The sequence below is a fragment of the Malaclemys terrapin genome, chromosome 6, assembly GCF_027887155.1.
Source record: "Malaclemys terrapin pileata isolate rMalTer1 chromosome 6, rMalTer1.hap1, whole genome shotgun sequence".
NCBI classification, from domain to species: Eukaryota; Metazoa; Chordata; order Testudines; family Emydidae; genus Malaclemys; species Malaclemys terrapin.
Window position 1 is genome coordinate 129,476,921 of NC_071510.1, and position 24,640 is coordinate 129,501,560.

The 24,640-nt window shown below is 46.2% G+C and overlaps 1 protein-coding gene across 3 annotated transcripts in view; it reads right to left on the reverse strand.

Moving 5' to 3' along the window:
- Positions 1 to 2,985: 2,985 nt before the first annotated feature.
- The window catches only part of FAM219A (family with sequence similarity 219 member A), a 136,221-nt gene continuing 114,566 nt past the window's right edge, over positions 2,986 to 24,640 (reverse strand). For 2 of the 3 annotated variants that reach the window (XM_054031769.1, XM_054031767.1), the window contains exons 3-6: positions 13,098 to 13,200; positions 7,421 to 7,501; positions 6,966 to 7,020; positions 2,986 to 3,824 (exon numbers count right to left, since the gene is read on the reverse strand). In XM_054031769.1, coding sequence (XP_053887744.1) covers positions 3,666 to 3,824; positions 6,966 to 7,020; positions 7,421 to 7,501; positions 13,098 to 13,200 — 398 coding nt within the window. In that variant the 3' untranslated portion in view covers positions 2,986 to 3,665. The remainder of the gene's footprint in view (positions 3,825 to 6,965; positions 7,021 to 7,420; positions 7,502 to 13,097; positions 13,201 to 24,640) is intronic. The other variant, XM_054031768.1, reaches the window with a different exon arrangement.

Consider the following 24,640-nt stretch of genomic DNA (forward strand, 5'->3'; position numbering starts at 1 on the left):
GTTTAGGGTGACTATAGTCACCTTGAAATAAGGGATGCATCGGGATATCAAGTGCTCTCTTTCAAGCAGTCTGCTGACATGAGAACACTCTGGCAGTTTTATAAATGTGTTCTCCAGCTGAAGTGGAAAGTGAGGGACATCCTCCCTTCTCTTTCCTCGTCTCCTGGGGCTGAGAAACAGCGCTACAGAATCTCCATGTGCATTGCCAGGTATAGTTTAATATACTCCTTTGAGTGGCATGAGGCAAGAGAAGCCATCCACTGAACCAAAGTCTGGGACATGAGGCCATGCAGGGAGAGCCAGGCTTAACTAGCCATTTTTCAGATTAATACCCCTCCCCAACCTCCCCCCAGAGTCCTTTTCTTTTTGTTAAACAACAAGTTCATAGTCTGCACGAGAAGCCGTAGTGGAGCCGGATTATTGGTCAACTTTCTATAATAGCCACATGTGCATTTTCTCAATGCATTTCCTGAATCCAACCCTACATTGATCACTGCTTTTCTTTCTACCCCGTCTAGTTTATCCCCCTGGTGAAATACATGGACACAAAGCACAGAGTGAGGAGAAGCCAAAAGTTTCCATTTTATGGATCTGTACTGATCATGCTAAGCCAGCTGTTTGTGCAACCAAACCCCTTTGTGAATGGGGAATGAACCAAACTCAGCATGTGATTTCTGTAGAATCTGTAGAAAGCGCCCGTCATGGAGCATGGTTTGTAGATACCATGAAAGTACCTGTAGTGTAATTAATATTTAAACATAGTCTTCACCTCCCTCCTATCTTCCCCAAACACTGAGCATCCCTCTCACGCAGATCCTAAAGGGTTAAACTGGAAGCGTGTGCTTATTTCACAGCCCAAACGGTGTGTGTGTGTGTGTGTGTGTGTGCTGGGGGTGGAGTGGGGTGGGCTATTAAAATAATGCATTTGGGGGAGGCCAAAAAAAATTGAAACCAGAAGAAATAAAAGCATTTGTTCTTGCTCCCTTGGGGCAATAGTCATCACATCAGCAGGTGAGGTCTCTTCTTTAATATGGTGGGGCAGCCTATGAAGACTATTAATCCCAGCATGGAGTGCTCCATCTTGATCTGAATACCAGGACGCGCTCGGTATAAGGACAGAGGCTTTGCATGCTGGGACCTGTAGTCTGGCACAGACCATGCCATTGTATTTAAATACAAAGTAGGTGCAGAGCTCTGGGGCACCAGACCCCTAGCAGGCAATGCTCCCAGTTGGGCAAAGTTTGAGCAGTTGTGCTTGCCCCAGAGGATGAATATGATGATGATGTTGATGTTCGTATGAATATTATACTATGTAGTCCCAGTCTATAAAGTTTTAGTCAGCAGTCTGAAAGCCTGTATTAATACAGCCCTTTAAAGGGACACTGTCAAATAATTTTAGTATAAAATTTGACCTTTAAAAAAGAATATTTGGCCACATTCCCCACTCATTACTCCCAAGAATCAAAAGCCATCTTGTCTCTACACATCATTTTGTGAGAGCGCCTCTTCTGCCTAGTTATTCCCAAAGCTGAGCACCATTTCTGCTGGCATCTAAGGTGAAGCGGGCACACGATGGCTGACGATTTGTGCTTCTCTAGAAACGTTTGGGAAAACTTCCACCTCAATAGTTGCCAAGTGATTAAAAAGGGCAAGATCAATAGGGGAACATTCCGTTTCCAAAAGTCTCAGAGGATTTGCAAAGGGCAGTTAGCACTTATAGATGTAAAGTGCTATAAACAACGGCAGCATAACCTCACAATGTCCTGTGAGGTAGGTAAGTATTCTGCCATTTTACAGATGGGGAAAACACAGTTTGAGTGACTTGCTCAAGGCCACACAAGCGAGTGGTGGAGCTGTGCTCTAGAACCCAGGAGCCCCTGTGCTCTAGAACCCAGGAGCCCCTGTGCTCTAGAACCCAGGAGCCCCTGTGCTCTAATCCTGTGCTCAGACCACTAGAGTATGCTGCATCTTGCCATACACAGAGTAAAAGCCAACAATGATTAAAGCTATTAAAAGCAGCTGACAGTGTCCTTTTAAAGATTTAGTTGACGGCATCTAACTTTTACACAAGGATTTTACACTCCAGAAAGATGAAATTTAAGCATATGTGTTGCACTATGAAGGAATTCCCAGAAGAAGTTTAAACTGGAAAAATGGTTCGTTTTCCTCAAATATTTTCATTACCAATACCCGAAGCAAGCACTAAAAGCAAGGTTGGTAGTTTTTGTCCCTCCTGACAAAGCAGAAGAATATGCAGTCATGTTTCATGTCAAGGAATTTAGTCTGATGGCATAATAAGCGCAGGCCCTACATTTACCTGACTCTTGGGCACCTTTTGCACCAAAAGTTTAAAAGAAATATCAGGAGGCCAATATGGTTCGTAATTCAGGAAACTCACTGGCATTAAAAACAAACCTGAACTGGCGATGCAGTAAATCTGCTGATCTTAGAGGCATGTTTCCTGAACACGAACAGCATTGTGCAAACACAACTGTTCCTTCACCACTGGCACCGCCCTAACACAAGCTAAGGCTGGCTCAGAATAGGGCAGAGGTGGGATGACAGCAGTTTCCCTCGTGCGTCTCATGATGGGAACCTGCTCAATCCTCTTGTTGCTGGAAACTGCCTATCCTGCTAACATATGGCAACACTAAATGCACAGACGTACAGTGTTGGTAAATCTCTTCAACAGGCACTAAGAGGCTCAAAGTCAAGATAACATGAACCTCTGTGTACTGTAAAAACCATGTGCTTTCTTCAACTTGCTTTTCTGGTTCTGACCTTAAGACTGTATCATTATGATTCTTCCTAGGTATATACATATTTTTTACTTAAATGGACAAGGACTGTGATTTTTGCCAGCAGCTGGGCCCCAAAAATTCCCCTTAAACATTGGAGGCAAAACCCAATAAATATGACTGGACTGAATTCATGGATATGGTATGTTTACTCCTGGGAATAAATTGAATGCAGGAGGGGCATGGATGGATTGTGGACAGAATTTTATCTGTTTGCTGCTAATCTCATATGGAAATAACAGTAGGTTACATCAGATCTGTGACATGACAGTCCAAGTAAAGTTTGGTATTAACCCAGAATGAAATTCCTCCTACATGTTCGGTTTGTGTGTAACTGATTTCCAGGGTATATTAATCCTTGCCAGCAGCACTGCCATAGTCTAGAATACTCCACTCTGTTCCTATTCAGGTACAATTTTGGTTGGCACAAACTGATCAGTTTCAGTGAATGAATTAAAAAATGACCTTTCCCCGGGTTAGAAAGACCTTACAACTTAGACTCAGTTGAACTCGCAGTTGGATTAGTTGTGACGGGTAGGATTAACTGCAGCCACATCTGATCCTTCTCAATCCAGTACATGCACCTTACAAACCATACCCAGAGCCTGTCCAGACCCAGGGATCACTGGACCCATTTGCATTAGCTTTCCAGACCAGCCAATTGCTCAGACTCCAGCCTGGCACTTGGAGCAGCTTATGTCTGTTAACCATAGCTTAAAATAACTCATCAACCAATCATAAAATGGAGTTTTGGTTTCTCCTGGCTCCATGAACACAAAGAGGTGCACGTCCTACCATAGGAGGAAGCAATGGCTGTTAAGTTTTACAGTTATAGTGGAAAGCACTGATCACAGCCTGCCGTCCTCATTACTGGATGTGGCAGGCGGTGGAGGAGGTGGCTTGGCAGCACATGCAGGTGGGGTTGACTGATTTAGGGGGGATTAGGTCGAGGTCCTCATCGTCTGGGATCTCATCTAACCGATAGCCATCCTTTAGCAGCTGGATGTTCAAGTCTTGGTTGATCTGCTGCAGACAAAGAGACAAACAGTCAAATACTTGAGACTTGCCCCCGCCCCCCTTCCCGCCCCCCGCAAATGGTGCAGAATGGGAGGATGTTTCCTGAACATGTGACATATTTGTCTTCCATTCCCAGCTGCCAAACATTCCAGCAGTGAAAAATATCCCACCAGAGTCCCAGCTGCATCCCCAGGTGCCACCCCCTTTCAATTCCCTCTCAACCCAAACAAACAAGAAGCCTGGAATGCTTCCAAACGCCCTCCGCCCACTACCACTGGACCAACGCAGACTTCCTTCCCAGCTGCCAAGAGTTACAATTCCAGACCCCTTTTCTGCTGCTGAAAGCCTCTCGCTTTCCCCGCCTCACCGGGTACTCCTACACTGGAGTGGGAGGTGTGATTCCCAGCTGGGGCAGACATACACCTACTAGCTTTGATCAAGGTAGGGTGCTAAAGACAGCGGTGTAGCCGCAGCAGCACGGCGGGTGGCTTGGTTAGCTGCCTGAGTGCATTATCTAGGATCTTGGACAGGATTATATTTATTAATATTAATTAATGGAGATATCCCATCTCCTAGAACTGGAAGGGACCTTGAAAGGTCATCAAGTCCAGCCCCCTGCCTTCACTAGCAGGACCAAGTTCTGATTTTGCCCCAGATCCCCAAGTGGCCTCCTCAAGGATTGAACTCACAACCCTGGGTTTAGCAGGCCAATGCTCAAACCACTGAGCTATCCCTCCCCCACCACTCGGGTGGCTAGCCCATGCTGCTGCCGCTACATTGCTATTTTTAGTGGGCTAGCTCGGTGATCAAAGTCAGTGCGGATGTGTGTCCTTGAGCTGGAAATTACTCCAGCAGCTGCAGTGTAGACGCAATCAGAGGCTATGTCTACACTACGGCCGGATCGGCGCTCCGGCGATTGATGCACCGGGGGTTGATTTAGTGGGTCTAGTGAAGACTCGCCAAATCAACCGCAGATTGCGCTCCGGTCGACCCCAGTACTCCACCCCGAACGAGAAGAGTAAGGAAAGTCGACGGGAGAGTGTCTCCAGTCGACCCAGTGCGGTGCAGACACCGCAGTAAGTCGACTTCAGCTACGTAGTAGGAGTAGCGTAACTTAGGTTGACTTACTGTGGTAGTGTAGACATAGCCAGAGTGATAAGTGGCCACGGGAACCTATCAAGTCTCATGCATTACTTTAAGAGCTCCTGACTTTCAGAGTTCAAATGTGGGCCCCAGCACAGGGCAGGCTGCCTGGCAAACGGCATGACAGGGGCAGGGGTTCTACACAATGAGAGAGCTGATAATTGAGGCTGCACAAAGCCACTAATTTTTTTTTCTTGGAGGAAGGGAAGAAAAGAAAAAAAAAAAAAAGGATGAGAGGGAGGATGGCTGCCAGTGGAAAGAACACTACCAAGTGCAATTCTGGTCCACCTGTTTGCAAGGGGTTCGCTCCCTCTGGTTCGTTAGTGCAGAGTTTAATTCTAAAATGTACCATTAAAATAAGAGTTTCTGAGGGAGCTATCTTCCTAACCCGGCTTTTAACAAAAGTTTCTTTATTAAAAAAGGGGGGGCTTATTGCTCAGAGCTTGCCAGAGTGACTCCCTGAAGCCAACATGCGTACAGGGCGGGTACTGCCTCCCAAGTACACCACTCTTTAGAAAAGTAGGTTTGAGTTTCTCATGCAGCAATATTTATACTGCACCTTTCACAAATGGTTACATGACCTATGCACAGGGGTTTATTGCAGCCATCACTAAGTACAGCCACGTTGTGGGACAAGCAGCTCTTCTTTAACAATGCACAAAAGCAATGTACAGCAGCTTAGGCCAGCAAGTGAAGAAATTGTATCGAACTGGAACTCGAGGAGATGTTTGCAGTCAGGAGAGCTGGAATTGGGCCAGGACACCAGGACTGAATCCTCCCCACTTTAAAAAAAGAGTGCTGTGAGACCTTTAATGGCCATGTGTGGTCAGGACTTCTTTTTTACATCTCAGATCTTGACTACGCAGGGAAATTGATCGAAACAGCTCCCAATGTGGACACGCTGATTCTGAACCAAGACTGTCCACATGATTCCAGCACAGCTATAGTGCTTTAAATTCACACCCTACCTTATTCCAGAATAACTTCCCTGTGTAGACAAGACCTTGTTAAAAAAAAAAAAAGAACCTCCAGCAGGGGCATCGTGTTAGCATTGATCCAGAAGGAAGAGCTACTGAAATCATCCCCACTACCCGTGGTCCATAGGTGTTCCGTTGAGGTCTCCGATTCAAATACTGATCTGGCCTGACCTTGCTTAGCTGACCAGATCTGATTGCATGCTTTGTTTGGGGACCCAGATACATTCCAGATTTCTTGACTTGACCCTGGCTCCCAACTGTCTCCTGAAGGTTTGATTTTGGTTTGGCCAAAGAAGGGATTGAAGGAGAAGCAGTTTCCAGTGGCCTCCATGTGAAAATGGGCTGCCCAACAGCCTAAGCTTAATTTGATTAGTTGGTTATGCAAAATATGGACCAGTGCCTGAGCAATTGATTCACCACAGATGTTTGAAATGTACTAGGAAATAAGGTTGAAGAATCAACAATACTGAACTCGCAGTTTTTTCCCCCAAGGAAGAGGCAGCAAGAACTTCTATACAAGTTCTTCTTGGATCTGCCCTTGCTCCAGTTTTGTGGGGGCCTGATCACAAAGTGGCCCTGATATTCATAGCACGTGTCAACATTCCTTATAAAGAGACAGCTCTGAGCAACCACTACAGTAGCATCCCAGGGACTTGCTGCACTTGTACGTGTCAGGTGGATGGTTATCAAGTCTGCCATGGCCTCCAGTATAGCATGTTTGCATCTGTTGTGCCAAGGCACCATGTATTGGAGGTTTGCCAGCGTGGAATGCAAATTCTGACAACTATGGGATAAAACTTCAGCAGTGCTAAGATCACATGTGAGAACATCCCATGGGGAAAATTATGCCCATCTCAAAGGGATGAGTGGAGAAAGCCAGTTAGCTCAGCTAGGGGAGAAGCACCTGCCATTTAAAAAAAAAAAAAAGAATCTTGGAATAAAATGTTGCTGCTAAATCCTTTGCCCAGCTCAATTCTTGCTTCGATAATTAGTATCTATAGCAAGGCAGGCAGAAGAGATTGTAACTCACCTCAGCTGAAGAATATCCCGAAGAGGAATATCTGGACATGTCAAAGTCATCATCGCTGTGGGGAAGACAAGAGACAGCAAAGGGAAGGAAACAGTTAAAGAGACTTGTTCTCTCTCTAGCATCTTGCCTCTCTCTATTTTGTCCATATCGTGAATCTCAACTCCATGCACGCAGAAGTTTATAGATGTATGTAGCAGCTTTCATCAACACATCTCAAAGCACTCCACCTGCCCCAGTTTGAAAAAGTCTGAAAGTAAATAGCTGCAGACCCATTTCACATCTATGGAGACAGGCAGACAGATTAAGAGACTTACCCAAGGTTACAGTCGTCTTCGGTAGAAGAACTTAGCATGAGTGGTGCAAGCAGGGACCTGGGCACTCAGCACTACACGCCTCGCAAGACACAATGCAAGACCCTGACATACAATCATACTGTTAATTAACACTTTTCATACCTGTCCGTATCCAGTGCTACCAGTGGCTTTTCATCTGGGCTCTGATCTAATGATGAATAGCCTTTATTGGGAACAACCAGCCTGAAAGAAGTAAAATTTTCCATTAAGCACAAAATTAAACTCAGAACCATTTAACATTTGAGACGAAGTCGTAACATAGCCAGGTCATCGGAGAGACCGTTTGTTCGCATTCCACAGAACGTCGTTTTCTTTGAACAATCCTGTCTTGTTCATGAAGTTGTTTAGGTTGAGAGTGGTAGAAAAAAAGAATTTATATGTCAGGAATTCATGTTTTACAATGAAATGGAACCAAGTTTTGTCTCTGGTTAGCTGTCAGGCCAGTTTTCGCAGATGAATGAGCTAGCCGTGTCTTGGAAGTGCACTCCTCCCTCACAGAAGGATACAGCTGGTACTTTCTAGTGTTTCATCTGGTGGACGGGTTCCGCTAGAATTGCTTGTGATGTCTGAATGTTTTTGGTAGTAGTAAAGGGATTACGTTAGCCAATAAGCAAATGTAATGAGGAGACCTCAGAAGGCAGTGGCCGTGAGTACCTCTAATATTCAAAAGGGGTGAATCTCTGGCTTTATGGAACTCAGCCCTTGCCCACACTGAAATGGAGATGTTTACACAAGGAAATCATTAGCTAAAACCCAAGAGATTTACCAAGCCATTCATAGTACTAAATCTGCCAGAGGGTTAAGAGTTCTTATACCAACATTCAGAAACCGTCCTAGGACAATAATCCAATACTGGCCAGCAGTTTGGCAAGACATACACTACGGACTCCTGGGGGGAAAAAATGGGTTTGAAGGCTTGGTTTGAAGGAGAGAGGTTTCTGATGGATAAGTGCAAGGCTGCTCCAAGTGTTGAGGGAAGAGCAAAAGGAGTAAAGATGGAACTGGAATAAGGAGACACCTAGAAACTGCTCCTTTTCACAGTGATTTTTCTTAAAACGGTTTCTTTTAGCATAATAATTAAATTGATACCAGGGATGGGTGTAGTGTAAGAACCCCAACGGACTAGAATATTTTATATTTAGTTATTTTATAGCGGCTTTTGGAATCATCAGATGTCTCATGAAGACGGAATATAAGTTAATATTGTTAATCAATATGTGATTTAAATAACAGAATGTAGATTCAGGATCTTCCTGGAAAGAAAGCTGGTTAATTTCCTTGGGGACTTACTGCATACAACACACAAACCACCCCTCTTCGCATAACCGAACTGCAAAACCTCGGCCTTCAATTAAAAAACACGGCCTTTCTAGCCAAGCAATTGAAGAGAAAATCTTAAAAAACACCAACCAAATTAAACGAATGGAGCAATAGCAACGTATGCAGAGGGCAGAAACAGTAATAGAGGTGAGTTCTTTTCAGTGGTGAGACGCAGTGTTTCCTCAAGGGTGTGTAAATGCAGAGAGGTAGGCTTTTAACTACACATGGTGCAACTGGAGGATGGGGCCCAAGATTAGTTCCATTTTCCTGAAATTTCCAGCTTTCAAGAGTTTGGGAGGTGCAGGGTAGGGTTACCATATTTCAACAAGCAAAAAAGAGGACGGGAGGAGCCCCGCCCTAGCCCCTCCCACTTCCCGCCCCCCCAGAATCCCCAACCCTCCCCCCGTTCCTTGTCCCCTGACTGCCCCCTCCTGGGACCTCTGCCCCTAACTGCCCCCCGGGACTCCACTCCCTATCTAAGCCTCCTTGCCTCTTGTCCCCTGACTGCCCCAACCCTTATCCACACCCCCACCCCCAGACAGACCCCTGGGACTCCCACGCCCCATCCAACCACTCCCCACCCCCTGACAGCCCCCCCCCCAGAACTCCCAACCCATCTAAACCCCTCTGCTCCCTGTCCCCTGACTGCTCCGATCCCTCTCCCCACTCCTGCCCCCTGACAGCTCCCCCCCAGAACTCCCAGACCCCTACCCCCCGCTCCTTGTCCCCTGACTGCCCCCTCCTGGGACCCCTGCTCCTAACTGCCCTCCAGAACCCCACCCCCTACCTAAGACTCCCTGTTCCTTGTCCCCTAACTGCCCCCTCCTAAGACCCCCCCCCAGCTGCCCCCCAGGACCCTACCCCCTACCTGTACCCTGACTGCCCAAAACTTTCTCCACTCCCCTCCAAAAGCCCCCACCCGTTTCTTGACTGCCCCCTCCAGAACCTCCCTGGCCCCCTTACCCTGCTGCTCAGAACAGGGTGTTGGGCTCTGTGCCAGCCGGACACATGGCTGAGCTCCCCTGCACAACACAAAACCCGGTCCCTGGCCCTACACAGGGTTGCCGGAGCGGGCTGCAGGAGGAGGAGCTGCCGGCCGGCTCAGAATGCAGGGAGGGGGGGTGGGAGGAGGAAGCTGCTCCGGAGTCCAGCCCGGGACTTTCCTGCAGCCCTCCCAGCCGCTCGCTCTGCTCTGCCAGGGGAGGGGCGAAATCCCGGACATTGTGAGTGCTTTACAAATTCCCCCCGGACGCTATTTTTAGCACACAAAAGGAGGACATGTCCGGGTAAATCCGGACGAATGGTAACCCTAGTAAATCCGGACGAATGGTAACCCTAGTGCAGGGTTAATTCGAGCCTAAAGATGATAGTTAATTCCACCAGAGCAAAAAGCCCCAGCTGCAAACCTTCCAGCTTCCCTCCTGGCAATTTTTTACAAAGCATGTATGGCACTGGGAATACAAATGTCTGCCATGTACTGAAGATTGACAAAGGCAGGGAAGAGTAAAACACATTCAAGTTTCTATCAAAGCATGCATGTGGAATCCCACACTGATTGTATTATTCATTTTCTTACTGAATTCATTAAGAAACCCCATTAAAACAAAATTACTTAAAAGTTGCTGCATATTTTCCAATCTGCCGCACCAGTGAGCTGCAGGAAACAAGGGACCCTGGCCCTGCCGCAGCATTTAGGTCCTGTTTCCATAGCATACAAGGGGCCTTTCTACTCCTGAAAAAGAAATGTTGGAGGTAGAAGAAGCGATGATGCTTAAGGTCAGTAACTGATCCTACAATCAGCTAGAGAGTCTAAGGCCATGTCTACACTACCCGGTGGGTAGTGATCGATCTATCGGGGATTGATTTATCGCGTCTCGTCTATACGCGATAAATCGATCCCCGAATTGACGCCCGTACTCCACCTCGGCAGGAGGAGTAAGTGGAGTTGACGGGGGAGCCGCGGTGGTCGACTTGCCGCTGGGAGGATGGCCAGGTAAGTCGAACTACGATACTTCAACTTCAGCTACGGGAATAGCGTAGCTGAAGTTGCGTATCTTAGATCGATCCCCCCAGTGTAGACCAGCCCTAACTGAGCCTCAGGAAGGAGCAGAGAGAGAAGAAAGCCATGCAAATGAAACAGGAGAAAGATGTGGAAGATGGCCGACTGAGGCAAAGGAATGAACACTATTGACAGAAAGAGGACGACTGGACAGTGCAGGAGACTGTTTACTGGACACGAAGTATCAAAGAAATCATTTTAAGTTGTTACCATCTGATGGTTTGTTGGGCTAGGTTAAGCAAGCTGGTATTTTCAGTCCAGTCCTTAGCGGACAGATGCTTGCCACAGAGAAAACCAACCATCACTCAGCACCCTTGCCAAGTCTCAGAGAGGCAAAGGCCTGACAAGACTCAATTACCCTTTCGCCCACAAAGAAGGGCTGAGACAGGCTGGTGAGGGGAGAGCAAGTGTTTATAACATTCTTAAGGAAGAATAAGAAACCCAGAGGGGTGAAAAGCGATAATGTGGATAAAGCAAGAGAGAAAAAAATGACTAGGTCAGGAGCAGGAGATTTGATAAAAGGGGAAAAAATTACACTAGTCAGCAGAGAGCAACATAATCTTTTTCAGTGTTTTTACTCCGCTGAGACTGAAGCAAGTTCACAGCAGAGTTAAGGAATTGTTAGACACTGGCTATGGAGCAATAGCTGCAGTAAGATCATAACAGACATTACAGTGTAATTTTTAGCGAAAATAAGCTACTTTAACCATTTCATAGGCATTTAATGTACTTAGGGCTTGAGTCATCAGGGCGAGGTGTGGGAGAGTAGCTCCCTGGTGGGCCTTTGTTCCTCAAGATCCCACAGAGTGAAGTAAGCTGAGGGGTGTGCGAGATGCACACTAGCCAGACTGCAGGACACTGCGCCAGATGTCTGGGAGGGATATAGTTTCCCTAGAATAGCTTCCAAAGCGTCTGTCAGTAGCTGGCCCCAAACAGCTGCCCTCCCTCTCAATTTGAAGCTTTTTTGCACACTGAAGCAACCACCCACCCTGACAACATGAGTCACTAACACTACATATAGGTCCCTATGTCTGCCACCTCCCACATCCCACCTTCTTCACTTCCAGTTTAAATCCTGACTGCAATGCTCCATATTTTCATTGTTTTTTTTTTTAAATCTGGTGAGCAACAGGGCTTCTATCACATCCCTTGGGAAGCTAATCCACAGTCTAATATTTCGAAGTAGCAGTTTTTCCTGATATCCAGCCTTGACTTGGGAAATGCTCAGATATTATGAGGAAGGCTGTATATCGACAACCCCAGTTAACTTTTCCTACATTCCATTGCATCCTAGTTACATTTGCCGCATCTCTTGCTAGCAACAAAGGGCTTTGGGACTGCTAGACAGTTTTGAACTTCCAAACATAAACTAGAAACAACGTGATATGTTCTGCAGCCACCAAAGTCACTTACAAACAAAACTTGATGGAACTCAGGCATGATTTATGATTCAACAAAGAATCTCTCATAAGGTGGATGCTTAGCACAGAGAGAATCTAACCTACAGTTTCCATTCTATTCAGTATACGGTGAACTAGACAACGTTCTCATCGGCCAATAAGCATTCAGGTTTCACCAACATTCTGAAGTTGTCTTCACTTCTACACTGAAGATTGGCTAGGTGTAAATGCCACCCTTGTGATGGCACTCAAACCGTTCCCCTCACTGATCCTCAATGACTGTACCCCTCCCTGATACGCAGTAGCGTTCCAACTCATTAATGCTCACTGAGTGAGGTTCTACTGTACTGGACCGTGGACCGACAAAACAAAATGGGATCCACGAAAACATACAATCGTGAACTTTTTTTTTTTTTTCAGTTGACTAGTACCTGCAACACAAACTAAATATTGTCAGTTATCTGTGAGCGTGAGCAGCTCTGAGAAAGTTTGGTCATGCTGTTTAGAGCCCAGAGGAAATATATATGGCAAAACGCATACAGACGGGCCATTCACAGGCCTTCGTTAAGTCAACCGGTATTTGGAAGCATTTGAATTCAAAAAGAGCAGCAAAAAGACTGGGATAAAACCAGCCAAGTCAGAGATAAGCCCTAAATCAGGGTGGTGTTCGTTTGAAGCAGTATTGTGCAATCTCCTATTCACAGGATTACACGGTGTTTCGGATTACCAGGAACGCCGCAGTCGATCAGACTGAACCTCGGGTTTAGTCCTGCTTTCAATAAAGATCAGCCAGTCTGCCAAGGTATCCCAGCTGCTCTCCTGGCTGTACCTTGACCCTGACTCCACCCCTCCCCAACGCAGCGCACAGGGTCTGTGGCCTGCTAGACCCTGAGAGCGCCATCATTACTGTTATATGAAGTCAGCTCGGCATTATGACAGTCCCAGTCCCCAGGGATGGTGGTGCACTGCATACATACTTGAACACTACGAAATTCTCTACCTTGTTCGAGCCATCACATTGTTCTTCTTGGGCTGCTGATTAACTGGGCTTCCCATGTTGCCGTTCTTCAGGGACCCCTTTCGAGCTAACTCCCTCTGCTTCTCTGTATCAGGAATACAAAGGGGAAAACAAAGTTAGTAAAGTTCTTTTCCTGGCTACCTTGCAGCCGCTGACATGGAATTTTGAGCTGGTGAAAAGTGTAGCAAGGATTAGAAGAAGCCAGAGAGAGGGAAGTTCTTGATCTCCAAAGCAGGGACAGCTCAAGAAAAGTGCCAGCTTTGTCCCTATTCCACCCATGCCTTACTCTGGTGTTGGGGTGGGGGAAGGGGCAGCTAGCCCATGAAAGCTTTGACTCTGTTGGGACTGCCAGGAAAGGGTCCAAGTCGGCACTCTCAGAAGCTGAAAATGGCAAAGAATCTGCCACCAATGCAGGACGTTGTGCTGGTTTTAGTGCTCAGTCCAATCTAGTTTTTGACCACTTTCCTGGGAGACCATTCCACAACCTAATAGTTTCCACTGCCTGAAGGATTATTACCGTCCAAGCTCCTTTCAGTTCTAGACCGTTTATTATCTGTCCCCAGGGGTGTGGTCACATTCTTCCCACACTGAATCTCATTGTTCTTTTCTGTCCTTACCCCTCATTTCTCTAGATAATTTTATAAATGTCGACCCTTTGAGCATTTTGCATGATTTTCAACCAGTATTTTAGTTAGCTCAAGGTTCAAGTGGTCAATGAGATGGAATCTTAAAAATGTGACAGCCTGAGGATTTTTTGGAATTATAAGTGGGGATCAAAATCAGCTTTAATTAGGGAGAGACTATGACCTCTACCTAATAAACGGCTCACCTACAGAGCTAGGATTAGAATCCAGCTCCACAAACTCCCCTCCTTGCAGAACGAGTGCTAGCTAGGTCCTTAAGACAGTCTATGCATTATTTCTATGGCAGTAGTGACCAGAGACTCCAATAAGGATGGGAGCCCACCTTCTACTAAGTGCTATACAGCCATGCAGGAAGACATGATCTCAGCCCAAACAAGCTAGCCATCTAATATTAGACAAAGGGCAACAAGTGGGTGCAGCAAACAAGAGGGGGAAATGTGGGAAAGACATTGAAGATAACAGTAGAGGAAAGAAGAGTTCTGCTTTCAGTAACAGAAGAACCTTATGTTTGAAGGGGGAATCAGCCAACAGAGGCATTCAGATACAAGGTTGATGGGCTCTGAAACGATATAGAATAGAACATACACAAACTGTGCACAATTCTTACCCCACTGATGTCAATGGTGACTAAACTCCCATTGACATCTGTAGGAATAGGTTTGGGCCCCTAATTCTCACGGGTATGTGCTAGAGGGAGGCAGACATTGGACAGGAGTGAACATTTCAAATCAGGGTGATTTTTCATGACGCCGTAACTCAAACATGGATTGGTCATTTCCTCTTCAGACATCTGGTATATCTCAGGTCAAATGAATTTTCCTTACCAAAGACATACGGGGATACAACAGGGCATTATGGTGGAAACTGGTTGCAACCTTTACTGCAAAAAGGCAACTGTCTCTCTGTAATGTAACAGAGGCCTCTGGTTGTGCATACAAATCTACAGACAATACCACCCTTGGAAAAGTATTGGCAGCTCAAAGAGGTTTCATAATTCATAAAAGGCACCTGACTCCACACAGCTTCCGAAGCAAACAGGGAATGAGAGTTCTGTTCTGCCAGGCAAGTTTGTGGGTTGGAGTGAGCCAATGTCTCCTGTATGACCCCTTCTCTTCCTATTTAGTGACTGGGGTAAAATTTTCAACAGTGCTTAATCTGACACTTAGAGTAGGGTTACCATATCTCATAAATAAAAAAAGAGGACCCTCCACGGGCCCTGGCCCCGCCCATTTCCCCACCCCTAGCCCCGCCCCAACTCCGCCCCCTCCTCCCTTCCACTCCCAGCCAGGCGGAAAGGGCTGCCCCAGTGCTACCGGCTTCAGGGTTTGCCGGGCAGCCCCCAGACCCTGCGCCCCCGGCCGGCGCTTCCCCAGCACAGCTGGAGCCCGGGAGGGGAAGCGCCCAGCTGGGGGCGCAGGGTCTGGAGGCTGCCCGGCAAACCGTGAAGCCGGTAGCGCTCGGGCTTTGGGCAGCCCCTATGCCTCCGGACCCTGCGCCCCCAGCCGGGCACTTCCCCTCCCGGGCTCCGGCGGCGCAGGGTCCGGAGGCACGGGGGCTGCCCGAAGCCAGTAGCTCTCGGGCAGCCCGGCTCTTAAACAGAGCCGAAGAGGAGCAGAGCCTCCAGCCGTGGTGGCTCTGCGTAACTTACACTGTGTTAGTTACACAGAGCCGAAGAGGAGCACAGCCAGGCACTTCCCCTCCCTGGCTCCGGCGGCGCAGGGTCTGGAGGCACGGGGCTGCCCGAAGCCGGTAGCGCTCGGGCAGCCCGGCTCTTAAACAGAGCCGAAGAGTCGGGGAGGAGCAGAGCCGCCATTTTCCCGGACATGTTCGGCTTTTTGGCAATTCCCCCCGGACGGGGGTTTGACTGCCGAAAAGCTGGACATGTCCGGGAAAAAGAGGACGTATGGCAACCCTAACTTAGAGTATGCCTGCACTGGAAGCAGAGGTGTGACCACAGCACGTGTAGATAGACTCAAGGTAGCTTTGATCTAGCTAGCTTGAATAACCGTAGCAGTGAAGCCATGGCGGCACGGGCGGGACACTGGGTATGTAATTGAACGGCTAGCCCACGCTCCTGCAACTTCACTTCTCTGGTTGGTTGGGCTAGCTAGATTAACGCTAGCTCGGGTATGTCTACATTTGCTGCAGTCACACCTCTGAGTTCAGTGTAGACAGACCCGCAAGGGCATATTTACAAAAAGCTGTTAAAGCACAAATTAAAATGAAATTACTCACTACGGATAGTTTTGATCAGAACCACCGATGCGGCCACCAAACGTAGCAGCAGCCGCCGGAAGGAGCAAGATGAAATAAGCGACCTAAAACTAAACTAGTTCAGTTTAGCATCATCCTGTGAAGTTTGTCAAATGTTGGCTCCATTGTCCCGGACTGGTGTGAATTCCAAAGCCACAGGCTCTCTCTTGAACAAGTTCTGCTAGCAGCCCAGTAGAGTTCAGTACCATGAACCGTCAGCCAATGCAATTTTAATAGCCACAATTGAGTAGAAAGGTAAAATAATATTACTCTGAAAACCATGGTCCTAGACCATCCAGTCCATTAGCGCAAGTATTCTCTAAAACACTGTGGTGCTGCTGATAGTCACACTTCCTAAAAGCAACCATCACCACCAGAAATCTCGTTCTAAGCTAGAGTACACCATTTTCTGAAACTCTGAAAATGTTCAGGGCAGACACTCAGCCAGCAAAATGTCATCCTGAAAGGTGACTGTTCAGTTTAAGAAGCAATGGGAACAGGCCCTACAGAATGGAAATGTTGAGGCAAGCTAAGGGAGATAGGACAGTCTTGAAGTTAAGGCATTGGGCTTGGAAGACGGAGATCTGGGTTCTATCTCCAGCTCTAACGGTGACTTCCTCTGTGACCTCAGGCAAGTCACTCTGGCTCAGTTCCCATCTATGAGTCAGGCAGTCATGCTTTCCCTCATCTCAAAGGCTGGGGAAAAGATGGATTAATTAACATTTGTGCTCAATCACTGCAGTGACGAATGCCATATCAAAGGCTACAGCTAACCTTAACTGCAGCTGTCACTGTGTGTTCCAGCTACACTACCACTTCTACTCAACTAACATTCACCCAGGTGTGTCAGGGTTGAGACTAGAATAGGGGATGTATTGAACAATGCACAATCGCACAACACAACAGTCTAAGATAGAAAGAACAGAATAATCAGCAGACTGCAAGGTGAATTCTGGTAGGCACAATACAATTACCCACAGTTGAATATGACCAGCAGACAAAAGCACCACTTTTATAAAGAGCCACAAAACCTCCAGTCACCATTAAGGACGTTTTGTGTTTCATCCAAGAATTGGCAGCTCCGGTATTAATATCAGAGGGGGGCAGTGGCTTTAGTACTATCAGCAGGAAGAGTTCGACCTATTGAGCTCCCTTGTTACTTGCTTGAGTTTACCCTCCAAGGACTCAGCCAGATTGCTTCTGCTCAGTTTGTGAAATCGAATGGGATCGTAGCAAAAGATGGCATGGGCATAGCCCGTCCTTCATCTTTTGGTGTTACTGCTGTTTGATACTATAAGGCTCTCCCTCTCACCCCATCCAGGATTGATCACACTGCACGTTGCATTCCCGGGACATGCAATGAACTTCTCAGGATGCAAAACAACTTGATGGAAAATCGATCATAGCTCATCAGGAGCCGAGGCCATCAAAACTGCCAAGTGTTGAACAACTCTCAAGTGTCAGAAAACTTGGGAATTTAAGTTAATGGGAGTTCCTGATTACGTTCAGTGAGGCAAGAAGAAATCCCGAAGAAATGGGATTTCAAGAAATTTCACAGGAACAAAGGAGGAAACAGAGCAATGAATTACAGAAACCCATTTCCAATCTTTTATGTCTGGTGTAAAAATTGTAAAAAGCTTATGCCTCAGAAACCCAAGAGACGCTGCAGGGCTGGGGAAGACGAGACAACACAGGGCTGTTCTTCAGCTTTTTCTGAGAGGTCACAAATAATTTAGCCTAAGGACAGAAGAACGATGAAATCCCACCCAAACAATGGCTACCTTGGAAGTCGTTACCTAGTGTTTGAAAGGAGTCTACTTCACTTAGCTGTTATCACCTTTTTTATTTAAATTGCACTTAACCGTAAACATTTACAGCAATCAGGTTTATGATCCTATTTCCAAAATGTGGCTCTGGAAGACTAGATATGTGCAATATGAACACACACATTGCACTAGGAGGAGAGCTAACTTTGCTCCATCCCACGTTCCTGCCACACCTAGGTACTTCTGCAGAAAAGCAGAATGGGCAAGCGGAGAGGGTGTGAAGTAGCCTGCTTGTGCCAATTAACATTGAGGGACCTTCTGCTGGGGATGCCCAATTAGGATTTTGAAGCTCCCCTCTCATCTTTAATAGATTGTGTAGAGTTCAACGTAACCCACGAGGCTCCACACTTGAGTGGATGCAAGCAGCAGTTTTGTTTCCGTTTTGGCAGATGGCTCCGTGAACACAGACGGTGATATGTTTCCAGCCCAGTGCACTGGGGAATTTAGCTACACCACTTCCATTTATGCTAATCACTGACATTATACAGGAAGGAAAACATGTAGGGCAGTGTGTGCAAAAGAGGAGGGGGGGGGGGGGGGCTGGCTGTCTGTAATGCTGCAGAGCGGGTCTGAACGGCCCTGGGAAAAGGAAAGCTAGAACAGGGCCTGCCACCTCACTGCATTAGCTCTCACTTTTTCTCCTTTCTTTATTGCACTATTTGGTTTCTTCAGTCTCTGCAGTGTTTTATTCTTTTCACACCACAAGAAGATATTTTATTACCAAGGGATGGGCTGCACAAATAGTAGAAAAATTTGGGTAACTTACAAATATACTGACTATTGCTTTTAAAGGTTTTCTTCTTGAAGCCCTAACACTTGACACTGGCTAGCCAGTTGGTGCACTGTGGCTGGTTACTACGCTGTCCATGAGTGTCACTGTTATATTTTGCTCTCCCACCCCCGCTCTCTGTGTCATGCCCAACTGTTGTATCATCTCAAGTTTAGATTGCAAGCTTTGAAACCATCCCCGTAAGATGTTTGTACAGTGCCTAGCACTGTGTAGCCCTGGCCTATAGGCACTACTGCAATACAAATAATAAATAATAATAATAATAATGCAAACAGCATAGAGAAAGGGAGACATTCAGCATAATCTCCCCCCTTCCCATCTCCCATGGTGAAGATCTTCATGTCTTGTTCCAAGTGCTACTCCAACAAGCACTTTGCTGGAGACAAGGTAACCAACCCAGAAGCTCGCAGATATATAAGCTTTAAATGATGTTCAATTAATTTCGTTAGCATAAAGAAGCATAGAATAATGGGAGTTGCCAGACTGATCAAAGCTATGGTCCATCTAATCCAGGATCCTTGCAGTGATCTTTATGTATATTATAGTAGCGCCCAGAGATCTCAATCAAGATCATACCCCATCATACTAAGAGCTGAACAAAATAAATAGGAAGACAGTACCTGCCCCAAAATGCTTACATCTGGCCAGCTCCAGATGCTTTCAAGGAAGGCGCAAGAAACCCCACAGTGGACAATTATAGAATAACCTGTCTACAGGGGAAGTTTCTACCAAATCTCATCAATTAGATGGAGGGTTTATGTCCCTTTTTAAAAAAAACACTTGCTAACGTAACTGTGGATATTCTCATTATCCACATAAATATCTACTTTATTGAATCCAATCAAGCTCACTGCCACAGTATTCCATTGAGGCAATGAGTTCCACAGATTAACTGCACGTTGAGTAAAACAGTATTTTCTTCTGTCATTTTGAAACAGTTACCTTTCAATTTTGTTGGATTTTCCCTTGTTCTTGTATTACAAGAGAGGATAAATAAATATAGCATATGATGAAGAACAGGTGAAAATTCCAATTTATAAAGTTGGAGTTAAAAAAAAAAAACCTTCAGAGCTATTCCCATTGATTTATTTGTTTGTTAAAAAAAATCACAACCCATTTCAATGTGCTCCTGCCCTTTTAAAAATGAAAACACTGAACTAATAAATGTTTGTGCTTTGTTGTACTCTATAATTAAATCAGCTTTGTATGTCTTTCCTATGGTTAGTATTCAGTTTGCTTAGCATTCTGCTCAAAAAAGGTGCAGTCCTCTACAGGAGTGGTTCTCAAACTAGGCCCGCCGCTTGTTCAGGGAAAGCCCCTGGCAGGCCGGGCCGGGCCGGTTTGTTTACCTGCCGCGTCCGCAGATTCGGCTGATCGCAGCTCCCAGTGGCTGCGGTTCGCCACTCCAGGACAATGGGAGCTGCGGGAAGCGGCGGCCAGTACGTCCCTTGGCCCGCACTGCTTCCTGCAGTTCCCATTTGCCTGGAGTGGCGAATCGCGGCCACTGGGAGCTGCGATCGGCCAAACCTGCGGACGCGGCAGGTAAACTGGCCCGGCCTGCCAGGGGCTTTCCCTGAACAAGCGGCCGCCCTAGTTTGAGAACCACTGATCTACAGGACTATTGTCTTTGCAAACATTAGGCAAAACATGCAGAGTTTAAGCAGGGTGGACATCAGTTCAGGCTATGTTGAAGTGCGACACTTAAGGTTCAAATCCTACCAAATATTATCTCCCCCAAGTCCTACAATACTGACCCTAGCTACTGAGAGTTTATGCTCTGCTATAGGGAACAATCCTGCACTGGTTCACAGGATTTGAAGGATGGGGAAAGACAAAGGGAAATTAGTTGCATGCAACATAATACGTCTTTTTTTATCTCTAAGTTCTATGAAATGAGATGATCAGAGATGTTTGGCTCCGTGCGGCCCCATCCCCAGATGGGAGCATTGCTGAGGACTGCGTGTCCTGATGAATTCCTACCTTCTCGAGGAAGCAGCAAATATAAATTATACAGGAAATAAAATTCCTCTGTCCATTTGCATTCTGCTGAATGACCAATGGAGTCTTGGGCGAGATTGGGAAAAAAGAGAGAGAAATGCTGACTACAAATCCTACTTCAGAACCAGCATTACCCTCCCTCCTGTCATGCAGCCGAGGGACGTTCGCATGCATCCAGCCACTAGAAAACCTTCACTAACTTGCAGCTCTGACAGAGGGTCTCCCTCAACCAGGACTGTCACGTCCTTAGGGTACATTTTACCCTGCAATATGCACATCAGTAAGAGCTTTGCGTGTGCACCAAATATGGCTGTATGGCAGAGGAGTAAACCAATCCGCCTGCTCTGTAGCAGCACTAATCAGAATGGTAAATGGTTAGGACTGCTTCTTCTGATGAGATCTTGAAAAGGTATTGAAACCACACGAGTGGCATTCACACCATCAAAGTGAGACAAGATTGGGCCTTTGCATGTTAGAAGCCAGGTGACGTAGGAATGCTACCTTCGTTGAAGAGGAATATTAGAAATGAAAATCTCTTTGTGGTCAGGTAGTTCTGTTCCAGGGACTTGGGGATATGGATTAAAATTCATATGCCGCAAAATACAATCCTGATTATTCAAAACAATATTATTATATACACAGGGTTTAAGTCCAGGGAAGCATTCCACGATAGCAGAACAGCTGGCGAGGGAAGCCTGTGGTTATGACCGTTTGAGAATAGAAAGGAAAGAAACTAACACTTAGCATCTATATCTATCTACATAGCATTTTGCTTTTTCACAACACTGTACAAGCCTGAACTAATCCTCACCAGCCTTGTGAGTCTAGAAGCCACATTTTACTGATGGGAAACCAGTTAATTGATTTCCCCAACGCCCCATCATGTATCTGTGGCCGCCCTGAGATTAGAACTCAGGGCCCCCAATCCTGTGCTTGCGCCAAGAAGGAATTTCTGGCTGGGGTACAAGATACTATGTATCAGAGATAACTTAGCAACCACAGGTTCTCTGACTGCCAGATAGCAAAGATAGCCCTACACTTTACTCTGCATGAGTTCCTAGTATCTAGGCACCACTAATACCAATCCCATAAACACAAAGGATCTTTGCAGGAAGTCACTCTCCTCTATTTTTCCTCTTTGATGTTTAGTTAAGATTGAGGTTTTTATTTTTAGTAACTGAGGGTACGTCTACCCTCCAGTTAGGTACCCACAGCTGGCCCATGCCAGCTGACTCGGGCTCGCGAGGCTCAAACAGCCTGTTTCACTGTGGTGTAGACTTTCGGGCCTGAGCTGGAGCACAGGTTCTAGGACCCTGAGAGGTGGGCCAGCTGTGGGTGTCTAGCTGCAGTGTAGACATACTCAGCAGCGAGAAGGTCTATAGACATTGCCAAATTCCAGGCAAGAAGTGCTGGGAGAGCAGGAAGATGGACCCTTGGGAAGGAGGAGCTGTGCCCAGCTGGGAACTGGGATGAAGGAAAGGAACTTTAAAGAGAGGACAGATCCTCAGGGAGAGGGGGCTAGGCCCAGATGAAACTTTGAAAGACTTTGTGCAGGATTTCATAAATAGGACTCCGGAATGCTGGAACCATTGGTGAGGAGTATTGTGTTTGTGGACTAAATAAATTGGATCCCCCTCCAGGAGGGGAATGTTTTTTTAAAATGATATGGGTGAGATATTGAGGAGTCTTATGAAAAGAATAGAGTTAGAAAATTTTGAAGATTTATATTCTCGCTTGCACAGCCCCAGATGAAAACAGTTTCGATTTATAACCCTAACTCTGCGGACCACTCATCCCTAATTTAGAGTCTCGCGCTGTTCCCTGACACATTTTAAAAGTGAACAAAAACTGCAGTTTCACCTGGAAGCAATTTCTGCAAGAGCACACTCATCATTTTCAACTCAAAGTTAAAGGTTATGGAGAGACTCTGTCTGGTCCAGCTCTGTTGTAGTGTATCAGATAAATAGGCACACGAACTATGGATAACAGCATCTCTCCCTTCATTTAAAGTGCCATGCATACTGGTGGTGGAACAGTAATCTATCAGGGATATAGATTTTACATTAGTAAGTGCATCACAGTTAAGTTATACAGTAGGTCCTGATGGGCTATAAAGAAATACTTAGGTTCAGCAATGCACATAGCAAAGTTCAATACGGTGTGTATTTTATTAGGACAAGTGATGCTTGTAAAGGAAAAACCTGCTTACCCTAAGGGTAGTAGGAGACATCCAGAGCTTTCAGCTCCATAGTGCCCATTGACAGCAAGAGTGTTTGAATGGAGCTTTGGGTAACTAGGTTTGCACTATATATACATTCAACCAATCTTACATACTTCTACAAGTTTAAAAATATGTGCTAAGCGACCGCTATAAGGGGAAAAAGTATACATTTGATAACCTACGAAAGGTTTGTATTTCATTTACTTTGAAAAGATTATGGCTGTGAGAAAATTTAATTTGCTGGCTAGTGGGCACCATTGCTGTCTAGAATATCTGAACTACTCATGGGTTATTACATTGCCCTCGAGTAGCTAAAGCAAATAGAGGATAAAAGCTCCAATACTACTGACAGCTAATGAAGAGTCCCTTTGCCTCAAGTGGTTCTTTTGGAGCAGAACTTTGGACCTAGTATTGCCCAGACAGTATGCGGGTAGCTTTGCTGACAATCACGGATGTGTTTGTGGCCTCTGATATAATATAGAAAAGTACAAAATATTCATTGCTTTGCGTTTTACCTCCAATAGTAAGAGTGAGAATGGCATCTTCGACTCAGAGTTCCACATCAGCTGTTGATTTGTGTTCCACAACCTTAGCATTAAAACAACAGCGTTTTGCACTTAATCAAATGAAGGGAGAGGGAATAATCCAACTGGAAGCGATTAGCGTGCATTCCAGCGGAATGGATGCTCTTCACTTTTCAATCCTTTGACAACTAGCTCCTGTAGATAGATTGCCTGAGGTTTTAACACCTTCTGTATTTTTCCTGGGCAAGTAAAAGATAGTTGCTTAGCTTTCGTGTGCAGCCCTATAGCCATTTTGCTAGCTGGAACAGAGCTGCTAGAACAGCCTTTCACAAGATGGATTGTCTGTTTACTGTGGATCTTTGGCAGGAAAGCAGGATGTGCAAACCTGGGGTATATGTTACTGTTATTCTGCTTAGCAGCCTGAATTCCAGGTACTTTGGACCACTGGCAAGTCAGCTACCAAGCCTTTATGCACAGTCAACCTATTCCTTTAACAGGATTACCAGTCTGATTTCTTCATTAGAGAGGTTTTCATTGTCTGTAACTTTGCCAAACAGACTCAGTGCCCCCATTCAGTGATTTAATAAATTTATGATTAACCAATCTGATTCCATCTTCATTAATTTGCTTTGTGGGGATTTCACTGCACAAGGGTTACTGTCCCACAGAATCGCTTAATAGATTCACACTGTGGTACAGGATCGGTGCAGGGTCGAGGACTCTTGGCAAGCCTTTCTTTAAGGCTGTTCTCCCTCTTGTCATTGCATGGTCGGTTGCTGCAGGGAGGTGGTAGAAGTGGCAGCAGTGGGTGGCATGGTAACACACCAGGGATGGAGCGGGCAACAGCCAGATATTTGGGCATGGTGACCCAGAGGGAGAGCTGGGGCCAACAGCCACTTCATTGGGTCATGGCAACGCACAAGGGCAGCTGAGAATAGAATCATAGAAGTGTAGGACTGGAGGGGACCTCAATAGGTCATCTAGTCCAGTCCCCTGCTTTAAAGTGTTGGACGAGGAAGAGGAGGAGTATGGGGGACAGGCAACCCAGGGATCTAGTGGCGTGGGGAGCCAGGACCTGTTTTTGTCTCCAGAGCAGGCAAGCCACTCCTAACAGTCCAGTACTGGCAAACCTGATGCAGGGAAAGGAATCTGAAAAGTACTCCGTTTGCATCAATATCACAGGCACCCATCAGCTCATGTACACACACACACACACACACACACACGCAGCCAAACATCTAACCACAGTGGTGACCCACGATTGCTAAA